This window comes from Tasmannia lanceolata, unplaced genomic scaffold (assembly GCF_043159265.1).
Source record: "Tasmannia lanceolata isolate RefF3 unplaced genomic scaffold, GAP_Taslan_0.1 ptg000037l, whole genome shotgun sequence".
In the NCBI taxonomy this organism is placed as follows: domain Eukaryota; kingdom Viridiplantae; phylum Streptophyta; class Magnoliopsida; order Canellales; family Winteraceae; genus Tasmannia; species Tasmannia lanceolata.
In genome coordinates this window covers 62,286,354-62,304,703 of record NW_027518714.1, presented here as the reverse complement: position 1 = coordinate 62,304,703, position 18,350 = coordinate 62,286,354, and the positions used below count along the sequence as shown (strand labels likewise).

Here is an 18,350-nt window from a genome sequence, read left to right as displayed (position 1 = left end):
GCTTGATTTTTCAAGCTTTTCTTCTTTCTTCCGCAAATTACTCATTGTTTGCAAGGACTTCTATAAACGATTCAGGAAATTATTGTTGTGTAGCATTACTTACCAATTTACAATTTGATGAAAGCTAGCTCAAGAGATTCCTTCTCAAATGGTTCTGTAAGTGAAACACTCCCATTACTTACCTTGAATTTCATTCCATATATTCTGTTCTATAATGCTTCTGAGAGGTAATCTCCTAGTTCATCCACATTGGATCTGTTTCTGAGGTCCAAACAAGGAGAATTTCTAATATGTTTCTGTTCTGGCACATGCACGCCATCTGTTTGTGTTGTGAACATTTACTAGGCTATTTGATTTTATCCACCTGAGACTAGTTGGCATTCTAATTTTGATGATGGGAATTGAGTATTACTGTGATTCTATTATGCTCGTTTGATGGGGTTTGATTTGGTAAATAACTCTAGTGACAGTTGCTATGCAAATGTTCACATCTTCCTTAGGCTCATAAATCACCTGTCTAGTGTACTATTTTCCATTTATTGATTTGGAGTTCATAATTCCAGTGAGGAATGTTAGGAAATAATCCTAACGGTGGATGTGGCTTTTGCAAGATCGACGGTCAAGATCATTTGGTTAGTTAATTACTTTTGTGAAAAGTCATTAATGAAAAGACTTTATGTGAAAAGGTATAAACGTAAAGAGACGTTTGGGGAGAGGGATCGGCGCGATGAGGAGTCGCATCTCTTCCCACAAACGCTTATAAAAAAGTTCTCTTGGGTCCTATTTGCATACAACGAATTTGTTTCCAAACTTTGAGAATCCACGCTTGAAGAGAAAGGAAACCGGTCCCCATCACCGACTATTGTGTAGCAAAGAGAAACCTTAAGAGAAAGAAAAACAAGATTCATGGCTTCCGGTATGTTTTTTTCTCATTTCAATTTATTCCATATTGTTACATGTGATTTTCTCAATGTTGAATCGCTAAGATCCGTTGCCGGTGTTCATATTGGTTACGAACACTTACATGTGGTATCAGAGCCACGGTTCCGGCGAGAAAATGGCGAGAAAATCGCATTAAAAGTAATTGAAATAGGGTTTGTGAAAACTTGTATTTTGAGTGCCGCCATCAATTCTGGAGTCGGATCGATGATTAAATGGCACTGAAACGTTGCTTGTGTTCCCATGAATCCAACGCAACAAACGGTTCGTCGATCCGATGTCTGGATTGCGTTTGGCGGCGATTTAAAGATGAAAATTTTAACTTTTGGGGAAGTTTTGGACCTTGCCGGAAAACAGTATGCCGCCGGCGACCGGCTTGTCCGATCGGAGATTTTCCGGCGTGGTTGTAAAGTTCGTCGAGAGACGAGTCCAATGGCATATTGTGAGCCTCAATCGGACTTCAAACGAAGCCGCAATCATAAATCGAACTTTGAGTGTTTTTTCGGATTTTGCTGGAATTTTCACTATTTTAATGAAGAAGACGATGAATAGTGTCGGGCTTGGCGGGCCGAACCGGGCCGCGCGGGCCCATCAAGGATCCGCGACGGGTTTTTCAATTAAAAAAAAGCCCAGTAGACCCTCTAAGCCCACCATACCGCTTGGCCCAACCTGACCTGAACCGGCCCATAGACCCAAACGGCCCAAATATGTGTTTGACTCCGTTTGGCCCATTTTTGTGAGATTTTTGGCCAGATTATAGTGGTTTTGGAGGTTTTGCACCATTTTGAATCCATTTCTTGGGTCAGTTTTGGCATTTGGCATCTGTATCATATAGGTATAGTGTAAATTCAAAAACTTTTGATTTTTCAAGTTGGTTTTTGAGTCAAATATTTTAGGGTTTTAGCCCAAGTAAAACTGGTTCCGAACGTTTTGCAACCCTTTGAAACCATTTTTGCTATCCATTTTGCCATTTGAGCAATGTATAATACACTTATAGTGTATTTTTAACACTTTTGACTTTATAAATTTGGTTTTGAGTCAAAAGTTTTGGAGTTTTGGGCTCGGATTGGATTGGTTCCTAAGGTTACAGACCGTTCTGGACCTATTTTTGAGGTCATTTTTGGTATTTAAGCACTGTATGATATAGTTACAGTGTAAAATCAAGACTTTTGGTTTTGTAAGTTTGATTTTAAGTCAAATATTTTGGGGTTTTGGACTTGGGTTAGATCATTCCTATGGTTTTAGACCATTCTGAACCCGTTTCCAAGGTCTGTTTTGGTGTTCGGAATTTGGATTTTAAAATTCCAGTGTAATTTTATACCTTTTAGGTTTTTTAAATGGGCCTTGAGTTTAATTTTGATTTCAAACTCTTAAAGAATTAATTAATGCCATGGAGACCCAGTTATGTAAAGTTTTGATGTTGTTTAATGATTAAAACTCAGTCAATGAACACCTTTGGTTTCTAATTCTTAACTTAAGAACCCCTATATGTTGTTTATATGCTTTATGTTTTGCATATAACTTAAGGGTTAAAATAATTAGTTGAAATCATATATGGGACTAAAATTTTAACTTGAATGCACAATAGTTCATGCCAGATATGCTTAAAACCCAAGCTTATGGTTATAATAAACTGATAGTGTGTATTTTCAAAACCTAAAACATTGAATTATGTTTGATCATGGAACTTGAAAATTGGTTTTGTATACACAAGTTTATTACGTTGTTCATTATTTTTAGTTGAAATTGAACTATATCTTGTTATGATTGGTCACTAAATGAATGAACAAAGAACTGCGATTCCAACTGGGAAACGAAATCGCTTAAGGTTACGTGGTTAATTTTGAGAACAGTGTCGCATACAATGACACATTTATGGACTATGAACCACTTTCAATTGCGACTATTTGTCCAAGAGCAACACTTAGCCCAACGGATGACTGTTGTTTTGCACAAATAGGCGGTGTGAGAGGGCTAGGCCTGGGTAACCTGGTTTGGGGTTATACTTCTGCCCAACGGTGATGTGTGCCTCAAGTATAGGGTTATCTGGCCCTAGTTGGTCTCATGGGAGAGCCAATTGTGTGCTGTGGCACGGCCCAACGGACGGCCCACGGTGACACGCCTGGTGTCTCGCCAGAATCACAGTATTGTGATTTCCTGAATTGAAAATCGTTTGTGTGTTGTGGCACGGCCCAACGGACGACCCACAATGACACGTCTGATGTTTTGTCGGGGTCACATTTTTGTGTTTTTTTTTTGTGATTCTGGGCAATCTAACTAATTTTCCCTTAAGATAGATTGATTGAGTATTGTATGTGAGACCCAATTGTGTGCCGTGGCACGGCCCAACGGACGACCCACGGTGATACACCGGTGTCTCTTCATAATCATGGTATTGTGTTTTCTAAAGTAGAAACCAATTCTGCATCATGGCACGGCCCAACGGACGGCCCACGATGGCACATATGGTATCTAATTAGAAGCACACTTATGTATCATCATGATTTTATACATTTTAGTCATTCTTTTCAGTTGGATTGATTAAAATCGTGGATTGAGTTAATTAAACTCCATTTCTGGACTGAATAGGTGTTATAAGAAGTGAGCATGTTTGGAACTGCAAGTCTGTGTCTGTGACATTGAAGTTGTTGGTATCTTAGTTTCTTTTCTAGATACCGATTATGTTGAGTACTTTAGTGGGTCAGAAACCTTAGCAAGTGATGGAATAGATCTGCATAATTCAAGACTACAAAAGGCTAGACTATGTATCATTGAATGACAGGCTCACTAAACCCACATCTAAAAGATGCTTATGAATAGTGGGAGTTCAATGTTAGTATCACTCTAGCAGTAATGGTAGACCTCCATTTTTATGCAATTCGAGATGTTTTTAAGACTCGAAAATGCAAAGGAGTTCTTGAATGTAGTTAGTGAATATTTTAGAGGATCATTGGAAGCACTTGTAAATACCCTTATGATGTGTTTTGATAACCTTAAAGTATATTCACCAAAGTTGTAGTTTTGAGCACACTTTGAAAGGCTTTAGATTCAGAACCTTAGTTGTGCTCACTTTCAACACACCTCTTGGTTATTTTAAATGGCAACATTAGAGTCATGAAGATATAGACTAGTCTTAGCATTATCAATTAAAGAGAGTGAACTTGGTATCAAGTGCCATTATCTTGAATAATAAATGACACATACTTAAAGTATGGATCCCTTAAGTTCGATATGGCCTGGAATTAATACCATATCTTTGTATATTATGATTTCTATTTCGTAAGTACTCCGAAAAAAGATTTGTACATTTAGAATTCTATGTGATGTCTTGGTGCGAGTTAGGTGCTTAGTAGAGGAGAGTATACCATTATATCGGGAAATAGAATAAAGGTGGCTGTTGAATCCATTATTACTCGCCACTCTTTTCTGAAATTTTGTTATCATATGAACTAGAAACCTTATTCTAGAAAAACTTGATTCCTTTGGCTATGAATCAAGGTCTGGAAGTATAATGGATTCTCTCTAGTTTTTCATTTCCCATTTAGTGATTTTGGTTCTCTTCAGGGCAATCCTTATTGACTTGGATTACACTTCTCTCAAGGTCAGACTTGGCCCACCTTGCATTAGAATGAGATAATCAGTATTGTTAGAAATAAATGAAATCGCGTGAACAAGAATTTATCCAATCAGTAGGTTTTTTTAACCACATATCTGAGGATAGTTGGGTAACAATAAGGGTCATTTATGCAACTCTCTGTTGTCTAAGATTGTGGGTTAAAACTTTTAAAACACCCATGTATTTTGTGATCCAAGTAAGGCTGTGCCTAAGACCCTTTAAGATTTATGGGTTATAAGGAAGCTGAAATTGGGAAACATGCAACTTTGGGTTGTTTACATGAGGCAAAAGTTTATAACCCACGAATATAGTGATTAAGCTCTATGACCACAAGTTGCAATTTCATAGATTATCTTAAAGTATTTAAGGGTTTTAGGTTCTGTTGATTGACCCATAGTACGTATATTGTCGGGATTAAATGTGCCAAGACTTCTAAATGATGGTGACCTTAGTGGGAGTGTAGTGTCTTTAGTAAAATTACCTTTAAGGAGAACCAGATTGTAGTACCGGTACTGGTGATCCAAGAGAAGGTGGTACCAATGCTCATTAGAACATTAAAAGACACATATAAGTTAACAACCCACATTATAGATGTTTTGGTGGTGCAACTACAGAACAATCCTTGAGGCTAAGGAAAGAGGCACATAGTCTGTAGACTTAGAGATTCTGCTTAAGGTTTAGAGCAAACTTCTCGACAATTGTACATAAAGTTTCATCAAGTACTCTCTATGTTAAGTTTTAAGGAATTGTCACAAGATAATGGATATATCTTAAGGTCAGAGGAGTATATTATTTTCCTCGTGTTATGTGTTGATGGTATACTACTTGCTAGTAGTACTTAGCCATGTTCAATGATATTCATACAAAAGAATTCAGGTGAAGCATCCTACATAATAGGAGTTTAGATTCACCTAGTTGGGACTCGAGGATTGCTGAGATTGCAGAAAGTCTATCTTGGTAAAGTCCTAAGTATTGAACATGGATAAATTACTCAATTTGTAGTGTTCCTATAGTTAAGGGTGATATATTCAGTCAGTTCCAAGGTCCCAGAATCGATTCATTATAGGAGCAGATAAAGAGGTTCCCTAATAGTTCCGCAATTGGGGTCTATTGAATGTTTAAATCTGCACCTATCTGTGTATAACCTATATGGTGGGCAAATTTAGAAAGTACCAATGTTATTTATGTATGGATTATTGGAAATTTGCCAAAAGGTTATATATTGTCTGTAAGGGACTAAAGGTTTAATGCTCACATAAAGTAAATGAGATAACCCTAGTGTGATTGGTTAATCTAATTCCGACTGTTGTCGGAACACCTAGAGTTCTGCTCTAATATATTTTGCAGAAAGTCCTAAATCGTGGAAGAATGTCAAATTGACACTCAGTTGCTTCCACCTTGGGTACAGAGTTTATTGTGTACTTCAAGGCCTTGTACTATGCCTTGAAGTCGCAGAATTTTATCTTAGGGTTTTATCTTGTTGATAGTCGACAAGTTACTGGGAATGTATTGTGATAATTCCGCTGCGGTTTTACAATTCCAAGAACGACAAATCAAGTAATGGGGTCAATGTATTGACATATTGTCGTGAGGAAGTTCAGAATCAGTGTGTATCTGAAGATTACATAAGCACCGCACTTATGTTGGCGGATCCTTTGACTGAGGGCTTGTCACCAAAGCTCTTCAGAGAGCATGTAGCGCGCATAAGGTTGGTTGACACTTTTGATAGCCTATGACAGTGGGAGTCTGCATTAGGTATTGAGATACACTATTGTGATCACATTTTATTTTATGATTCTGATATATATTATTTTCTACCGCTCCATTTTGTGCACATTACGTAAATGGATTGTGAGTAAGAGGTAGAATGTCTGTAGACAGTTTTGGACCATGCTTACATCTTATGCATGTATGCTTTTACATTCATGTTAGTAAGAATTACTAATAATATAATCATGGGGTAGGCTATTGGGTAGAGTTGGTGACCCAATGGTTACATGGTTTATTGTTGGTAGTTTTTGCTAAACGGAATGTTGGGTTTATTATCTAACTAATTTAAAGTTATGATCCTTATGTTTGGCTCAAAGATCTTGCTAGCCAAGTGGGAGAATGTTAGGAAATAATCCTAACGGTGGATGTGGCTTTTGCAAGATCGATGGTCAAGATCATTTGGTTAGTTAATTACTTTTGTGAAAAGTCATTAATGAAAAGACTTTATGTGAAAAGGTATAAACGTAAAGAGACGTTTGGGGAGAGGGATCGGCGCGATGAGGAGTCGCATCTCTTCCCACAAACGCTTATAAAAAGTTCTCTTGGGTCCTATTTGCATACAACGAATTTGTTTCCAAACTTTGAGAATCCACGCTTGAAGAGAAAGGAAACCGGTCCCCATCACCGACTATTGTGTAGCAAAGAGAAACCTTAAGAGAAAGAAAAATAAGATTCATGGCTTCCGGTATGTTTTTTTCTCATTTCAATTTATTCCATATTGTTACATGTGATTTTCTCAATGTTGAATCGCTAAGATCCGTTGCCGGTGTTCATATTGGTTACGAACACTTACAAGGAATCCTTCAATCTAAGGAACAAGTTTGACTTTCAAAGGTATTTTACAAACAGTGTGCTGTATGGTCCACTATTAAGGCCTCGATCAGTCGCTCTTGGTGAAGATAAAAAGCCTCATTATTAAAGAGCTTATTCTCTTTTTTTAATTGAATACAAACACAGTTGACATGTTGGAGAGCTTCTTAAATTCGAAGTTGGGAATTAATTACATCATTTGTTCAGCATCATTCCCGTACTGCTGCAAGCCTGCAAGATACTTTCTTGGACAGATTAGAGCTTGAGTAAAAGCATAAAAAGGTCAGGGAAGGGCAGTCCATTAGAACCACATTTGCTTTCCTGGGGTTTACTACTTTGAGCAGACCCCCTCTTTGTGACTCACTATATCTTCCCCTGTATCACTATATCTTTTATAATGTGGTAGTGAAGCTACTCTTTCGTGGCCCTATAACCATATCTATAATGGTAAAGTCTATATAGTGGACTTAGTAATAGTTATGTATGGCAATTACTCACACATAGTGTAGTATTTTCCTGATTTTGTGAGGTAAAGTAATTTTATATAAAATATGTGTATTTTCTTCATTCTTCAGGAGAGGGATTCTTTGGTCAAATTCCGTGAGATATATGTATTTTTATTATCTTTAAAATATATAGGGGTATTTTATCATTTTCTATGAGTTGGGCGTATTTTATGGTTTTCTATACGATAGGGGTATTTTGGTTATTTCCTATGACATAGGGATACTTTGGGCATTTCCCATGATATAGATGAATATTTATGTCACTTTCTGTGAGAAATGAGGGATGATTTGGGTCCTACAGGGGCGCGTATGTGAAATCAAGACAGTTGATCTTGATACACATGGTCCTGGTTTCATCCAATGGTTTAGTTCCTCTAGGAAGAATCTAAGAGAGGCTTGATTAATCAAGGGCCTAGAATAAAGACCCTAGATCTTATAGATGAGGAGATTCATAACATTTTGTAACATCAACGGTCTTGATTTCACATGACCCTACTATAAAAATCAATGCTCTATATTTTTCTTTACAGAGGTCTAAACTAGCATGACAGATCAAGTGCCTAGGATCATCTGATCAAGGGTATTCTCTAAGTGTAGTTGGCCTGTCTTCTGGTTTCTGTTCTGATCAACGGATCTAACCACGTAAATTATATATTTTAGGAAGGAGCATAAAAGTGACTTTCTTTTAGCATTTTCCTTCAATTTATCTATTTTATCTAGTGCCTCCAGTGATGGTCCCTAGCAAATCCCTTTTATATACTAGAGGGACCAGCACGGTTTGGAAGTCAGAAGGTCTTAAAATCCTAATTTCTTTGGTAGTCCAAAAGTCTCACCAATGAATTGAAAAGGTCAAAAGTGGATTGGAGAAGTTCATCAGATCATCTAACCGATGCAAAGTGAAAAATAAGGCAAAAAGATGATAAAGGAGAACATAGGTTCGAGCAGAAGAAAGATATACAGGATTTAATTATACTATAGTATTAGTTTGGTTCGTGGGCTGGGGTTGCAAATAAAATAAGCAACCCAGATAAAAAAGGATACCCGCCTACTAAGATGAAGATGCTGTATTTTTACTTGGGTAAGCCTAATACTACGATGGCAAAGACCGAGATTTTGCCATTTTGCCATATTCTAGAATATAGATCTCAAACCCTGATGATTGGATTGTTCTTCTTCTCTTTCTTGGTAATGGTATTCGTGGTCCTTGGACGAATTTCAAAGCGAAAACAGATGACAGCAGTTGGAAAGGGGACAACTATAGTAACCAGATATTGTTCTCTTATGCTTATGTTGGTGCTATTTTTCTCAGCTTTTACATGGCTACGAAGACCCTGAATTGGCTTTCAACTAATTATATGAAGACTTCATATGGAGTTATATTAAAAACCAAAGGTCACATGAATTCCTCACATTGAATTGCAATCATGACGGGACCGTTCAGGAACGTGGATTTTAGAATCTTGGATTTCCTCAAAATTGTAGAGAAGAAAGATAACAGCCGTCGTTTTCTTATTTCTCGCCCTTCTTTCCGACAGCAAGAGAGCATTTTTTCCGATAGCAAGAGAGCAGGAGATGGTCCGAGGTTTCCAGGTCTTAGAAATCTGAGTAGGGGTGCAACTTGGGTCGGGCTCAACCCGAACCACGGGTTCAACCCGATTTTGGCTCGGGTTGGGTTGGCATTTTCTTAGGTTGGGCTGGGAAAAGCAAACCCGATTTAAATTTGGGTTGGGTTAGGGTTGAGGCCTTAGCAACTCGACCCGAACCCGTCCTCCGTCCTCTAATTTTATCATTATTTTCTTAGGATTATGTTTTTCTTTCTGGCCGTAGATGAACCTGGTCCCAACCCGACTCAACCCAAATCCAACCCGTCCCGATTTGGAGGCGGGTTGGGTTAGGGTTGACCATCCTCAACCCGAGGCTCGGGTTAGGGTTGAGGGAATTCTATCACGGGTTGGGTTGGGTTAGGGTTGCCCTCGACCCGACCCGACCCGACCCGACTTGCACCCCTAAATCTGAGGATGGGGGAGAGATTTGGACAGCATAATCAGGAACCCTCCTTTACACTGTTTTCAAACTATAACCTGGATTCTTAAATCAGTGTATCCAAACGGCCCCTACATGTTGGCCAATTGCATTACATGAAACAAACTTAGTGAAAACAATAAAAATAGGGAGATGATAAATTCGATAGGAGATTATTCGCACCTCTTTAACTCGAATTGACGCATAAAGGCGTCAAAAAAGGAGGGTATCGCGAATAGACTTTAACGCTTTTTGAGGTCAATTAACGTTAAAGGGGTGCGAATTTATCATCTCCCTAAAAATATAGCCATTATAAAAAAAAGACAATAAAAATATAAGTTAGATTTCGCTTTAGTAAGGCTTCTTTAGAATCAAGAGATAATGGTAAATGCTTTCATGTAGATTTGGAGCTCATAATTCCTGTGTGGAATCCTTCAATCTAAGGATCAAGTTTGACTTTCAAAGGTATTTTAAAAACAGTTTTCTGTTATGGTTCACTATTAAGGCTTCGATCAGTTGTTCTTGGTGAAGATAAAAAGCCTCATTATTAAAGAGCTTATTCTCTTTTTGAAATTGAATACAAATACAGTTGAGACAGACGTTGGAGGGCTTCTTAAATTCGAAGTTGGGAATTAATTACATCATCTGTTCAGCATCATTCCCTTACTGCTGCAAGATACTTTCTTGGACAGATTAGAGTTTGAGTAAAAGCATAAAAAGGTGAGGGAAGAGCAGTCCATTAGAACTACATTTGCTTTCCTAGGGTTTGCTCCTTTGAGCATACCCCCTCTTTGCGACTCGCTTCCACCGATCATCTCGTGTCACAGGGTACCTTCTGCTGTATCACTATATCTTTTATAATTTGGTAGTGAAGCTACTCTTTCATGGCCCTATAACCATATTTATAATGGTAAGTCTATATAGAGGACTTAGTAATAGTTATGTATGGCAGTTACACACATAGTGTAGTATTTTCCTGATTTTGTTTTGTGAGATAAAAGTAATTTTATATAAAATATCTGTATTGTCCTCATGTTTCATGAGAGGGATTCTTTGGTCAAATTCCATGTGTGAGGCGTATTTTTGTTATCATTTTTCTATATGAGTGAGGCGTATTTTATGGTTTTCTATATGATAGGGGTATTTTGGTTAGATGAATATTTTTGTCACTTTCTGTGACAAAAGAGGGATGATTTGGTTCCAAGAAAGATTTATTTAATTAGTAAGAGGAGTCGGATCATGACTCTATGTTAAAATACCTTAAGCCTAAATTGGTCGTAAAAACGAATTTAGGTTTTTACCTTAAGCCTAAATTGCTCATGCTAATGTCACAAAATTTTAAGGTTTTCTCTGCAAGAAGAGAAAAAGCCCACGTTTGTAAGGACCACTTACGTAGTTGGCATATATCCTTAAAATTTTGATTATTATAAAGGACTAGAAAGTTAATGTGTCGGGGAGGAGGAAATTTGTGGGTAGGAAAGAATCGAAGAAAAGGAGTGACCTCTTCTGGTTAGCGAGTGGGAAATGAGACTATCTTAGTCGAAGGAATATGATGAGTTCACTAATTGGGAAGAAATTGTGGAGATGGTGATTTAAATCCTTGTGGTTCAAGGAAGGGATTGGAACACAGACTTCTTCCACAGGATGGCCAATGCTAAACATAGGGTCAATTTTATGGTGCGCTTAGAGTTAATGAGAGATTGGTGAGAGATATGAAGGATCGAGGTTGATGATGCTATATGCTATATTAGAGTAACATATGAATCTTTATACCTAGGAGGGAAGACAATAGACCTAGCCTTTATGAGCTCATATTTGATGCATTTTCGGTAATTAAGTGTCAAACGGACTGAAAGTCAATTCGGGGAGGAGGGAAAAAGGAAGTTATCTTTGAGATGGACATGTATAAGGCATCAAGACTCGATGGATTTTCACTTTCCTGCTCTCAAGATAAGTGGGATATTATTAAAAATGACAGAGTATGTTTAAAGTTTTCATTAAGAATCGGGAGACAAGAGTGCAGCGCTACCTTCATTACGTTCAGTACTAAAAAAATAGGGGGCTAAGGAGATAAAATATTTTTGTTTATTAGCTTGGGAGGGAGTCTATAAAATCCTCAAACCTTGAGTCCAATCTAATTAGTCTTATCTAATAGTTAGATTATATAAAACCTTGAACTAATTTAAACCTCTATTATAGATTAATATGTGTTATTAGGAGTGACCATATCAATGACTATAGACTATATCTACACCATTAACCTCAGTTCTATTTCTAAATACCCGTCTAGGATAGAGTATCTGAATAGGTTAATTTTAGCAAGTAGAAGGAAAACATCCAATAGTACTAGGCTCCATAGATTTGGATTATGCATTATTGAAAGACGAGCTTACTAAACCCATAGTTGAAATCTTGCTAGACTCATGTGCTTGTACCACATGAGTCTCATGATCATGAAAAACTTCATCTCTATCACCATCCGAGGTGTCCATGTAGCCATGCTGTCATTTACCATAATACATATAGCAGTTCACATGCCAAGTATTATCCCTGTATATTACATGTTTTTTTTATTAGTAAGCTGGGATTGAACTTCCAACTTTAAGGTTGAAAGCCAAAGCCTCAACCAGTTGAGCTGGAGGCTCAACCCCATTGTATATTACATGATTTGATTATAACAATCACTAATTAGTCTACTATCACAGATAAGAGATTTGATTCTGTGTGATTTTGTGAAACTAACTCAATTTCAGAAATAGTTGATGATCCCATGGTATCCATTTGTGTTGCATCATCTTCATTAGTCACCCGTGTTGGAGAAGATAGGGAAGGCTTGGGTGGTATTTGTAGAAGCTCCATACTTCCCTCTAGCATCTCTAACACTTTGCCCATTGAAGGACGATCTGCAGGCTTCATTTGTATGCACCATAACGCCACTATAATCAACTTTTTTGCTATTTCCTTTTCATCATCACTAGCATTCCCTAATTCCATATCATTTCCTTGATTAACCTGGTCATAAATCCACAAGGGAAAGAAAATTTGGCTCGAATTCTCTGCCTTAGCGTTAAAATTGCTCCTCCTCCCTGCCATCTCCATTAGAAGCATCCCAAAACTGTAGACATCAGACTTGTAAGAGACGCCCCCGAGATTTTGCAAAAATAGTTCAGGGGCAATATATCCGGGGGTTCCTCTTACGGCCGTGACGGACACAATGCTTTTTTCCGTGGGATAAAACTTAGCTAGTCCAAAATCAGAAACTTTTGGGATAAGATTCTCATCAAGAAGGATGTTGTGAGGCTTGATATCGAAATGTAGAATTCTCATGTCACAACCTCGATGCAGATATTCGATCCCTCGTGCAATTCCTAATGCGATCTTGTACGTTTTTTCCCAACTCAAATGGCCAATGCTTTCTTGTTGAGGAAAAATGTATTTTTCCAAAGACCCATTAGGCATGTAGTCATAAATGAGAGCCCTTTTTGAACCCTCTGAGCAGAATCCGATGAGTTGAACCACATTAACATGATGAATCCTTCCTATGGTAGCAATTTCATTGATGAAATCTTGCCCGTTAGCTTTAGAATTGGCCAACAACTTTACGGCGACCGGACGACGGCTTCGGAGTTTTCCTTTAAAGACGGTGCCAAAGCCTCCCTTGCCTAATTTTTCTTTGAAACCATGGGTCATCTTCTTAATATCTGAGTAAGAGTATCTTGTTGGCGTCCGATTTCTGTGCTTAGTCAAGAACTCTTCAACTGTGGCATCCATCCAAATATGTCTGATTCGTAACTTATATGCCAAGAAGATTAGGCAGAGTACACCTATAAATATTCTTGCTGGCAGCAAAATTACTTCACATAGAGAACCACATGCATACTATGCATTAGATTTGATAATAAAAGCACTTTTAATCTCATCATTTCAAATAAAAAAATCACTATTTTAATTGAATTTTAAATTGTATAGTAAGATCACTTATATCATCGCATGCCAACAACAGAAAAAATAGGTGCGGACATTAAATCTACAGGTGTCGATAGAACATTTACAGGTGTGGATAACTAGAAAGTGGATAACTAGAAAAAGAAACAAACTCAGCACCATTTTAAGGGCAGTGATATCCCCCCCTGATGGATATCCTCCCCCCACCCTTCTCCTAACAGATATCGTTAGGATATATGAAGGGGTGGAGCCGTGGCGGTGCAATCGTCAACTCCAAAAGCATTAAAAGTTAACGATTTCTGTGTGTGTGTGTGTGGTGGGGGGTGGGGTATCATTGCCCTATTTTAAAGGAAATTTAAATTGTCAAGTAAGATCACTTACTTATCAACACACGCAGTCCAATACCTAAAAAAAGAGACGAGAAAACAAAGTCATCCGGGTTGACTATAGATGATAAAGCTTCACACTTTCCATAGAAAATTACGAAAGAAGAGAAGGCCTTTTGAAAGCTTTACCAGGAATGAGAAACCACGTCATAGATTGGAAGAAACCTGCATATTTCCAACACGTAATTAATATAAGAATAAGAATCCAAAACACCAAACTCTAAGCTAAGGATTCCACATTTATCGTTGCTTAGATACTAACAAGGTATGATACTTCGACCATTCCACCCTTTGTAGATTTTAGGATTTTCTACTGGCTCTTACAATCCTGGTTGAGCTGTACGACTTGAAAAGTTCATAGTCACTGGTTGAGCTCTTACAATCCTTTTCTACTAGATTTTAGGATTCTAAATCATAGTCACTGGAAAAGTTCATGAAAAACTTCACCAAGAACTTATAGATTGTATATCGACAATATGTTAGCAACTGACATAAAATTGAGATATATTTAACATAGTAATATATCTAAAATTTAAAAAAAATATATTAGTAAATTAAAATCTTACTTGAAATTGGCCATAAAACACCAAAAGAAAATTCATATATTGTCTTATTGAAGCAAGTGAACTAATAGGAATGAACCAAAAGTAGAAGTTTTACTAGAGATTGAACAATACTATAAATAATCTTATAATCCAATAATTTCTCTATCTGAGTTTTTATATGGTGCCCGACCGTCAACTACCGTCAAAACGGTACCACCCTTGACTATCTCGGTCGTTGATCATTTTATCAATAAAGTTTGACCATTTCCAAAAATATATAGATAATTGTTGGTGCTCCCATCAATCAATAAACATACCAATTGTTAATGTCTCTATCAATTATACATGAAGTGATGAATATGTCTATAAAATGTCAAGAAAAAGATGTATGCTTCCTAAGTACAAAATGAATATCTCTCACACAATACATACATAAACGTACTCTTTCTCTCTCTAATGTAAGATAGAGAAGAGATTTCAGGTGAATCTGAAAGGGAGAAGTGGTGTGATCATTGTTTAGATTTCAGGTGAATCTGCAAAGGGAGAATTGGTGTGATCATTGTTTGGAAGTGGGGTTGTGGATGATGTGTCCTTGTTAGTGGGTAGCAGTTAGACTTGGAAAGCACCATCCTTTTGCTTTCAACAGTTAGAAGTGACTTAAAAGTAGTTTTACATGTGCTAGTAGGAAGTTAGTTTTTCAAGCTGATTGAAGGAACTACTTTGTTTTGGCTGAAACTTCTTGAGAAGTTTGGAAGGAACTGATTCTCCTCAAATTGAACCAACGTCATTATTCTCTTCTTCAACATTACGTACACCATAGGTGCTAAAGCGAGAGGACGTTTTATATGATGTTGGGACGTATAGTACATCATTTTACAAAAAGGACGGTATCGCCCACTTCATGGAATGATCCAAACCGCTCATATGTTGGGCCACAACATAGATATGTTGTGCCGCAAAACTCATTTCCATGCGATGATCCTAACCCTCCGTTATTATAGAGATTTTCCCTTTTATGTTGGAGGGTTAGAATCATCCTATAAAAATGATTTTGGGTTCACAAACTACATACATTTTGGCCCAACAAATGAACGGTTTGGATCGAAATGGGGTACAGCCTTTTTTGAAAACGGCCGGCCGCACACCATATAAAATCTCCTTACTTCTGCTTTTGGCCCTCAAATTTCTATAACAGTACCATAGCCTCTTATCCAGTTTTTTTGTCGTACGTTACTCATGTTGAAATTGAAACGGAGTGACAGAGATAGAGTTAAGATCGATTGCAAAAATGCAATAATAACGTCATTAGTTGAGTTTTAAAGAGAGAGAAAAAGGGGAAATGAAAGGGGGTTAATATCATCTCCCCAAACCTATGACGTAAAATTTCCCTTTTCAGGAGTTAATCGCACCCCCACCATAGCTCCGTCCCAGCCGGTATATATTTTTCCTTCTTTACCGGTAAAAATCGCTTGATGGCGGTTGAAAATGAGAGTGAGTTTCCATTTTTGCTCACCCCACTTTCCTCTTCTTTCTCTCCGTTTTGCACTAATCAAATTTCCAACATGAACAAATATAGTAATTATAGAACATGTTATATTAAGCGGTTAAAGGCATTAAATAATATTTGAGTACTCACATCGAGGGGATGATAGCCAATTGCACTTTGTGTAAAGGATCTCCCAAGAGAGCTCAAAACCCATGGGCAACAGATTTTGAATTTGAGTATAATTAGATGTGTCAACTTCCCCAACTGCTGTCATATCAATAGCGGTCTTTGCTACCGACTTGCAGGATTCGTTGAGGTCAGAGATTGACATGTTGTTACCGATGACGAAATACAAATAGTCAGGAGAAGAGCAAGGAGTGGTAGCTTTATACTCGGAATTGTTGATTGGAACTGAACATTTCACGAATACAATAATAGTGTATGCCGAGTGAAGATAATATACCCCATAGTCATTATGGAAATCTGGATATAGCCCAGACGAATAGGGAGGGAGAGAAGAACAATTGCCTTTTTGTAGATCGGAATCGACCAATCGGATGACCTGTTTCTCGTACGAAATTTCTTGGACGTAATATTTTCCGGACCTGAAATTCATAACGGTTCGATTGTTAACACAAGCTAGCTGGTAAACTAGCTGGTCATAGACCTGAAAATCGTTGCCGCAGGCCTTCCGGTCGGTGGTTAAGCGAAATGGGTAGGTGATGTTTTGGAGAGTTCCACAGGAAGAATGGCAATCACGCCTCCAAGCGTTGCAGCCACCTAGAAAAAAGAAGAGGGAAAGAAGAGAGGCTAACAGTGCGACCGAAAGGGATCTGCTCCTCTTCATGACACGGGAGAGAGAGATGAGGACGAAGAAAGGAAAAGAGGGTGTGATTTTTTATCTACAAAAAAGAATTCTTGAAAAGAGACTTTTAATATTCTCTGCATCACACGTTTCCACCCACTAACAAGTGGCTATGGAAAAACTAACACGGTCTTGATGAGAAACTACCGAGAAAGATGGGAACCATAACCAGGGCCCATTGCAACAGTAAAAGATGCCTACAGAATTAAAGACAAACCCTCCTATCGTGAGACATGTGCAAGAAGACAAGAAGAAGAAAAGAAAGTGAGCTGGATTCCAAATCATCCATCGGTTTCACTTTCATCTTCTTACGATTTTTTAGTCTGTTAGGACTTTTCTTGCTTCCTACGGAGTGTGTTTTGTACCTACAGAGAAGACTTGACTCAAACAAGTCAAGTCTTGGCTATGAGAAAATTAATGAGATTTTGATGAGAAACTACGAAAGAAAGGTTGAAGAAAGCAGATCATAGCATGGGCCCCATTGCAACTTTGAAAGATGCCTAAAAACATAACGAGTGCCATGGTTGCTTTAATTGTTTTTAAATATTGGAGAATTTTAGTGGGTTTCAATTTATCTTAAAACAAAGGTTAATAGTTGTAAATTTATTTTAAATTTGGAATTTTGTAGGTCATTTTTTATATCTAAATTTTGGATTTTTGGAATTCCAAACAAAATCCTGTTGTGTGAGTGTTTTCCAAACATAATTGTTTGGAAAAATTGTTAGAAAAATGCAAAGTTTTGGTTAAATTGTCAAGTAAGGGTACGTTCTTTTTATTTGTGAACTAGGGGCTGTCAGTGAGAGAAGAATTGCTTGTAGGACAAATATACCCCTCCTATCTCTTTTTTCTTTCCACCTCTTTGCACCTATCCCTATGCACTTATTACCTTCTCACCTACCACCTTCTTCTTCTTCAAGACTTTTCTAACGTCGAAAACTCCATGGAAGGGTTTTGAAGGTTGCCATTTACAACAGGGTTTGGTAATCATGAGGGAGATAGAGAGATAGAGATAGAGAGATAGAGATAGAGAGAGAGAGAGAGAGTCGGACTTCCGAGTCGGACTCTTGGAACAGGGTTTGGTAATCATGAAGGTTGCCATTTACAACAGGGTTTAGTAATCCATTTTCTTTGCATTTTTTTATTCTAAAACATCAAAATCAAGCTTCAATTTATAGTTGCCTGCATGACACTAAGATCACAATGTATATCCCTATTATCCTACGAATTTTTACTCAATTTGAAAATAAAAATCTTTGGAATTATCCCTATTCTACTGGCTTCCGTCGGAAGTCCGAACAAAACTTCGGACTTCCGAATGGAAGCCAGTATACATAACCAAAATATTAATTCCATTCGGAAGTCCGAAGGTTTGTTCGGACTTCCGACGGAAGACAGTCAAACTTTATAGTTCGGTAATTGTCATATGTAAGTGCATCCTTTTGGTATTTTTTCGTAATTTT

At 37.6% G+C, this 18,350-nt stretch overlaps 1 protein-coding gene across 1 annotated transcript; it reads right to left on the bottom strand.

Annotated features, from left to right (window-relative positions):
* Positions 1-12,148: 12,148 nt before the first annotated feature.
* On the bottom strand, positions 12,149-16,903 carry LOC143861665 (rust resistance kinase Lr10-like). Its single transcript, XM_077372551.1, has 3 exons — positions 16,176-16,903; positions 14,124-14,159; positions 12,149-13,502 (listed from the first exon to the last, which is right to left on the bottom strand). Exons 1-3 carry the CDS (start codon positions 16,870-16,872, stop codon positions 12,352-12,354), a joined length of 1,884 nt encoding a protein of 627 aa, XP_077228666.1. The 5' UTR covers positions 16,873-16,903; the 3' UTR covers positions 12,149-12,351.
* Positions 16,904-18,350: the final 1,447 nt, after the last annotated feature.